This window comes from Etheostoma cragini, chromosome 2, assembly GCF_013103735.1.
Source record: "Etheostoma cragini isolate CJK2018 chromosome 2, CSU_Ecrag_1.0, whole genome shotgun sequence".
NCBI classification, from domain to species: domain Eukaryota; kingdom Metazoa; phylum Chordata; class Actinopteri; order Perciformes; family Percidae; genus Etheostoma; species Etheostoma cragini.
Window position 1 is genome coordinate 28,748,848 of NC_048408.1, and position 6,739 is coordinate 28,755,586.

At 41.2% G+C, this 6,739-nt stretch overlaps 1 protein-coding gene across 2 annotated transcripts in view; it reads left to right on the top strand.

Annotated features, from left to right (window-relative positions):
• Nucleotides 1-6,739, top strand: part of lcor (ligand dependent nuclear receptor corepressor) — a 76,884-nt gene that overhangs the window by 49,664 nt on the left and 20,481 nt on the right. For both annotated transcript variants that reach the window (XM_034900881.1, XM_034900891.1), the window contains exon 3: nucleotides 5,317-5,396. In XM_034900881.1, the coding sequence (XP_034756772.1) occupies nucleotides 5,317-5,396 (80 nt within the window). The remainder of the gene's footprint in view (nucleotides 1-5,316; nucleotides 5,397-6,739) is intronic.

The window sequence follows — 6,739 nt, forward strand, 5'->3', positions numbered from 1 at the left end:
GGTATCTTTATGAAACATATTGATTTTCATTGGGGGGAATTACGCGGTTTTGTCAGCTTCTTGAGCCGTGTGTTTCCAACATGACAAATCAGTTTGAATTGTGTTTTTATAAAGCTCCCACGATCGTTTACCACTGCCAGGGCAACAAATTCTAGGACATAGGCTAAAGCAATGACCGCTCATGGAAAGCACAAATCTTGTGCCTGACCGATGGGGAAGTGATGTTGAAAAGTCTTGTAATTTACGCATTTGCAGCGCCCGTCCTTCCTGGGTGAGGAAGCAGCGACTCTCTTGCTTTTTGTTTTTTGTAAAACTGTGTCTCTGTTCTTCATTTTTCTGTTTGATTGTCGTTTGCTTGGGTAGACTTGTCCATGTTTGCTATCGGTCATGTGCAGTGTCGGGCAAGTTACTTCCAAAATGTAATACATTGTTGATTACTAGTTACTGTCATTTGAGAGTAATTAGTTATATTACAATATTACCATATCTGAATTGCAATGCTCAGCAAGTATCACTGCTTTTGCGTTACTTTTGACCTACTTTCACCAAAATTAAAGCAGAAATATGACTTTGAAAGTATTTTTTGAATTTCACCATGGGATCAACAAAGTCTCATCTTTATCCACCATGTACATCATCGTATATGCATATTATTTTTGTATTATTAATCTGAATATGCTAAGTAACTAAAGCTTTAAAATAAATAGTTAAGTAAAACATACAATGGTCTACTTGACTCTGAATTGTGGTGGACAAGAAGTAGCCTAATAAGTAGGAGAAAATGAAAATACTCAACAAAAAGCACAACAGCACATCAAGTACTTTGATTAATGCCTTCAGGACAAGTAATAAGTTAGAAGTATATTTTAAGTCAATAATATGGCCTGATTTGATCCTATAGTGTGTTACTCTCCACTTGCTATTGGATTATTATCACAAATAATAAAGGAAAAGTATCATCTTAAAATAGAAGATATGCTGTCGAACAGCTAAGAAAGTGGTCTTGAAGAGGATCCTTTATTTCCTTGTCTTGTACTTGGACTCGGTCTTGACTCAGACTTGAACCTCTTTGGACTTTGTCTTCACTCGGTCGCGACAAGTCCTGGTCCTGGACTTGTCTTGGACTTGACAAAGGTGGACACGTCTGCACCCCTGGTAAACACATTAACACATTGTGTGGTAACTTAGAGATTCATGTTAACGGTCAACATCTCCCTCAAGCTCACAAACCCGCGCGCACGCACACACACACACAGACACACACACACACACACACACACACACGGTAACTTGACAACTGTAAGGGTGTGATGTCACGTTAGCAGTGGGACTCGAGATAATTGGCGCCTTCACAGGGATATTTGAGTGGCACAGCCACAGGGCTTAAGCACAGCTCACCTTTGACCTTTTCATTACAGTGATAGAAAGAGGAAGAGGGGGGAAAAGTAATGGGCTGTCCTTTTATCTGTTGCACATCTCACAGCAGTGGTAGAGGGAAGTGGACTGTGATTGGAAAAGTCAGAGATATGACCTGCTGGACTACAAGGAGCACACCATGTATGAACTGCCACTTGTACACACACACACACACATAGAAAACTACAGTGCAGCGGACTTGTGGGGATCTTCTTGTAATTGCTGCAGTCGTCTGCTTTCTAAAAAAGGAACACATTCATGTTTTTGGAAGTTTGAAGTCCTTAAAAAGCGATTGAGCTTCAGCCGTAAACCAGTGGTTTATCTTTTCACCTCCGTTTTATGACATTAACGCCAGTTAAAAAACGCGACCGTTACGTTCTCTGGTGTAAACAACCTGTGTCGTCATTTTGTCTGTCTGTAGAATCTGGTGATTGACCAATCAGAATCAAGCATTATTAAGTTTAGTACATACACAACAGAGCTGGGTAATAAATATATGTATCACAGGGCCTCATAATAAGTATGATCAAAACTGGCCAGTGCAACCTACCCCAAAAAACATATATAGTTTACATTTGCACCATGAATTGATGTGGAAAAGACACGAATTGTTGCAAAAAACATGTTGGACCCAAAGTTTCGCCCTTGCACGGCCTTGTTGAATACTCAATTCTACTTCTGGCTGATTTAAGACCTTCCAGAGGATGATAACATTAAATAAACTAGAAAATAGAAATTTTAAAAACTAGATTTTTTTTTTAACAGTCTTAAAACTCTGTGGTGCACATCAGAATAGCAATGAAACTTAATAAAAAAAAAAAGTGTTATGTGTCTTAACCCTTCAGAAATAGACCTTTTTAAACCTTTCTGTTTCCCAGAAACAGCTATGAAGTAGCTAGTGCTAAACCAACCAGACTCCATTTAAAAAACAGTACTTTTAGCGTGAATAGAGCCAACATATCTTCACATGTAAAATCGGTAAAGTATGTGTTTATTTCAACCAACATTAAAGTTGTGATGGTTGGAAAAGTGTAGAGAAGACCAAACACAGATTCTCATAGTTTGTATTTGGTTTCTGTCGACTCTGAATGAAAGGTGTGTTGCGATGCTAAAATTGCTGTTTATTTACATGGAGTCTGGTGGATTTGTTCCGTCGTGACATCACCCTGTCTGAGTAATGACCAGCTTGCGCTGCATGAACCCTTACATAATATTTTTGCACATCACTGTTAAAGTCAAGTGAAGGATGATGAGATGTTTCAACTAAGCTCTCATCCTCAGGGCTGATGAAACACTTTTCTAAGTTTTTGAAAAGGTGACCTTTTGGAGGTCCTGATCTGACATATAGCCTACTGTATGTTCACAGTATATTGGGACCATATTGATTAAGTGTCTCTCTCTATCTGTCTCACTCTTTCTCTCCCTCTGACTCTCTCTCTCGTTCTCTCTCTCTCTCTGTGGAGCAGCCTCGGCCTCCTGCTGTCTGTAACATACTCCTCCTTTCCTACTCTTCTCAGTGCTTCCTCTCTTTCACACTCTCTGTATTTACCTCTGTCACTCTGTGGTTTCACACTGAACTGAGGGTTTTAAAGACAGCGTAGCGCCATGGCAACAGCTCAGCTGTAACTCTCTCTCTCTCTTTCTTTCTCTCTCTCTGTCTCATAGTTCTGAAGGTACTGCAACATATTGATAAAATGCTTGAACACACACGTACTGTATATAACCTGACACAATACTGAGCTGCAACGCTTCTTAGTGAACCAGAACTGACAGTTTCCACCATCTGAATCAATCGTGAGTCCACAAGCACAGGATTAATATTGTATGTCTGTGTGTGTGTCAGTGTGTGTGTGTGTGTGTGTGTGTGTGTGTGTATATATATATATGTATATATATATATATATATTCACATTGTCTTACTCAAAAGACTAGAACAAACAGATAGCTGCACTTCCCTTTGTCTTTATCGCATTCACACAAAATTACAGATTAAAGGGGGGGCACTGGTAATGCTAATGAAGGTATAACGTTACGAATGGCCGCTGTTCTGAATCGGGTGCCTGGGTCTGTTTCCCGACGGGTCAGTAAACTGCCGTTAGCGTCCTCAGCTCCGGAGTTTAGTGCTGACTGGGTTGGCTGCTAGCTGGTTGCTAGCTGGCTGGGGGCTGACTGTGGATGTGTCCCCAGGGCTGTAATGATAGTGGATGGCTGCTAGCTGGCTGGGGGCTGACTGTGGATGTGTCCCCGGGGCTGTAATGATAGTGGATGGTTGCTAGCTGCTGGGGGCTGACTGTGGATGTGTCCCCGGGGCTGTAATGATAGTGGATGGTTGCTAGCTGCTGGTGGCTGACTGTGGATGTGTCCCCGGACCGGGGCTGTAATGATAGTGGATGGTTGCTAGCTGGCTGGGGGCTGACTGTGGATGTGTCCCCGGACCGGGGCTGTAATGATAGCGGATGTCTGCTAGCTGGCTGGGGGCTGACTGTGGATGTGGCCCTAGGGCTGTTATTAGCTCTCATCCTGACTGAAGCCGTCTATCTATACAGTTTACGTTACTGATGAATTTGTGGGTTAGCCCAGAGTTGTTAACCGTGGTCAAAACAATCTTACTAAAAAAATGAGCGTGTTGTACGTTGTTGTAATCTTATGTTACCCACCAAGACATAGCATTAGGTACTTGTCAACAAAGCATTTTTTTTCAGTTATAAAAAAGGTATCTGTTGTATAACTGTGTTGCAATGTGGGATGTAATCAATGACAAAACAATGCCATGTTGCAGAAATAAAAGTTTTATTACATTCACTGAGACCGGGGGGGGTCTCAGTGAATGTAATAAAACTTTTATTTCTGCAACATGGCACCCCCCCAAAAAAAAAAAAAATTGTTACAGCTCTAAATTACAATTACTGCATTCATTCATGCAAAAAAATTTGATTTTGCACACACGGCTTCAGGATTTCTAAACATAAGATCGTAAGATCTAATGTTGCAGAGAGAGCCGACGGTAGACATATTTTCAGCTGGTTTTGTCCTTTTTTAGGATTTGTTTTGCTTCTTCACCACCGTTGCATTCTTACTCCATTATTATAATATAGTAAATTATCCAGAAAACTCCTCTGTAGATATGTGAATCCATTGAACTAGCAGGAGACAGCAGTGAACGTTTCATCCCACCAATCATTAAATGTTTAATAGAATGCAGGCTTCTTCCCAAAGAGGGCTTTAGGGCATGAATACTTCACAAACAGTCATATTTACATTCATATTCACACACACACACACACACACACCACACAGAGAAGCATTTAGGCGTTTTTTAGGCAACCAAGTATTTGATATCTAAATGAGCTCATCCGTCAATCACTAGTTTGTCTAGTTTGTTCAGCATCCTTGACACATTGTTATTTAATCATTGGCTGTTATTAAAAGTGAATCTTGTTATTGCTCTCGTAGTTTGTTGACCCCTCGGCTGTCATCCTGTGCAGGCTTGACTGGCTGTTGAGGAAAAACAGACGGTGTGTTGGGATTTCTCCGTTGATTCATGTGCACCTCATTTACAGCTGGTTTTTAAGCTTCAACCTGGATGTTAAGACGGAGTCAAACACACACAGTGCAAATAAAAAAACACAAAGTATGAATAGTCTGGGAAACAGTTTTCTTTTGCTGCTCTTTCTTTGATTAAAACAGGACTGATACCTGCTGTGTGTGTGTGTGTGTGTGTGTGTGTGTGTGTTTGTGTGTCACCTGTTTTTGTGAGTTCAACCCCAACCTTGCTGAAGTCTTTTTAGGAATAGAAAGTCCATTAACTTTGTGCATTGAGTTGGGAGATATGGAGGGATTATGGGAGTTTGAGTTTGTCATGATTCAACCCGTTGCTTTCTGTCTCCATCTCTTCTCCAGACTGCGAGCCCGAGGAAGTGTTTGACTGGTCCTTCGATGAAAACTGTCTCTTCTGCTGCTTAAGACGCGAGAAAGTCAAGGTAGGAGACATCACAACGTTTCGTCTCCCTGTCAGACATAATCAAAGAAACTGGTGGGTGTCACTGCTTCTGCCCCGCAGCGCTATAGTTCTGGCTTCAAACCGACCAGGGGTGACCCGTGCTCTTCTGTGTGTGGAGTTTGCATATCCTCCTCATGTTCACAGGGGGTTTCCTCAGCACACAAATGCATGTTAGGTATTAGCAGTACAAGTGTATGTAATGTAAAACTCTGTGTGTAGAGACTGTCCTCCCCTGAAAAATGCTCCCATAAGTCGTTTATTTAAGCAGAAATTACGTCTCACGTACAGAAGTGAGATGTCTCACTCTGTAGCTAAAAAAGAGAGCTCAACACACAGGGGGAAAAGAGGAGCTGCAGCAATGTGCATTACAACAAAAAGATGGTGTTTTTTGAAAATTAAACCACATACACCTATTCCTACATAGGCTCTAAATACAATTATGAACCTGAAAATGAGAATAATGTGAGCACTTTAAGCTAAATGTCAGTTTTACAGAAACTAATGAACACAAGTTTATTTTGTTTTAATTTTTAAAAACCGCGCAGACAATTATAGATTTGTTTTTTTTGTTTTTTTTCTGCCGCCATTTGGGAGTTTTCCGTTAGAAAGCTCCATATCTTTGTCTCTCCTCGTCCGTCTGCACGCTATACTTGTGTTGTTCAACCATCATAGTCTTGACCCCAATTTATCTTTTGATGGAACCTTGACATAATGATTTGGAGGTGTTTGGATGTGGGTGTGTGTGTGTGTGTGTGGGTGTGTGGGAGGAGGAGGAGGATGGTGACATGGGTGTAAATTAGTGAGACTCCCACAGCCGCAGAGATGCCGGTGCCTCCTCTCAGACTTTCTCATCGGCTAAAAGGTGATCAGTGCAGAATGTTAATGAGTGTATCGGAGCGACTATCACACACACACATATGCAAATATATGGACAATGTGGTACCTGCTTCTGCATCTCCTTCTGTAGACAAAGCATGTGTGTGTGTGTGTGTGTGTGTGTGTGTGTGTGTGTGTGTGTGTGTGTGTGTGTGTGTGTGTGTGTGTGTGTGTGTGTGTGTGTGTGTGTGTGTGTGTGTGTGTGTGTGTGTGAGACATGGGCCTGTGTTGCTCATCACATCGCTAGCGGGTGTTATGAATGCCACAAGGTGAATGTAAATAAAGAGGCAATGAATTAATAAAATGAGAGAAAAGACAAATGTTAGGCGGCAAGCAGCAATGAAAGATGGAGTCACTTGTGCTCCTTTGAACTTTTTGAGCCTTTTAAATACTCAAATAAATTAGAAACATACACTGATTAAGTTTTATTTTGCAGAAATGTGCTTA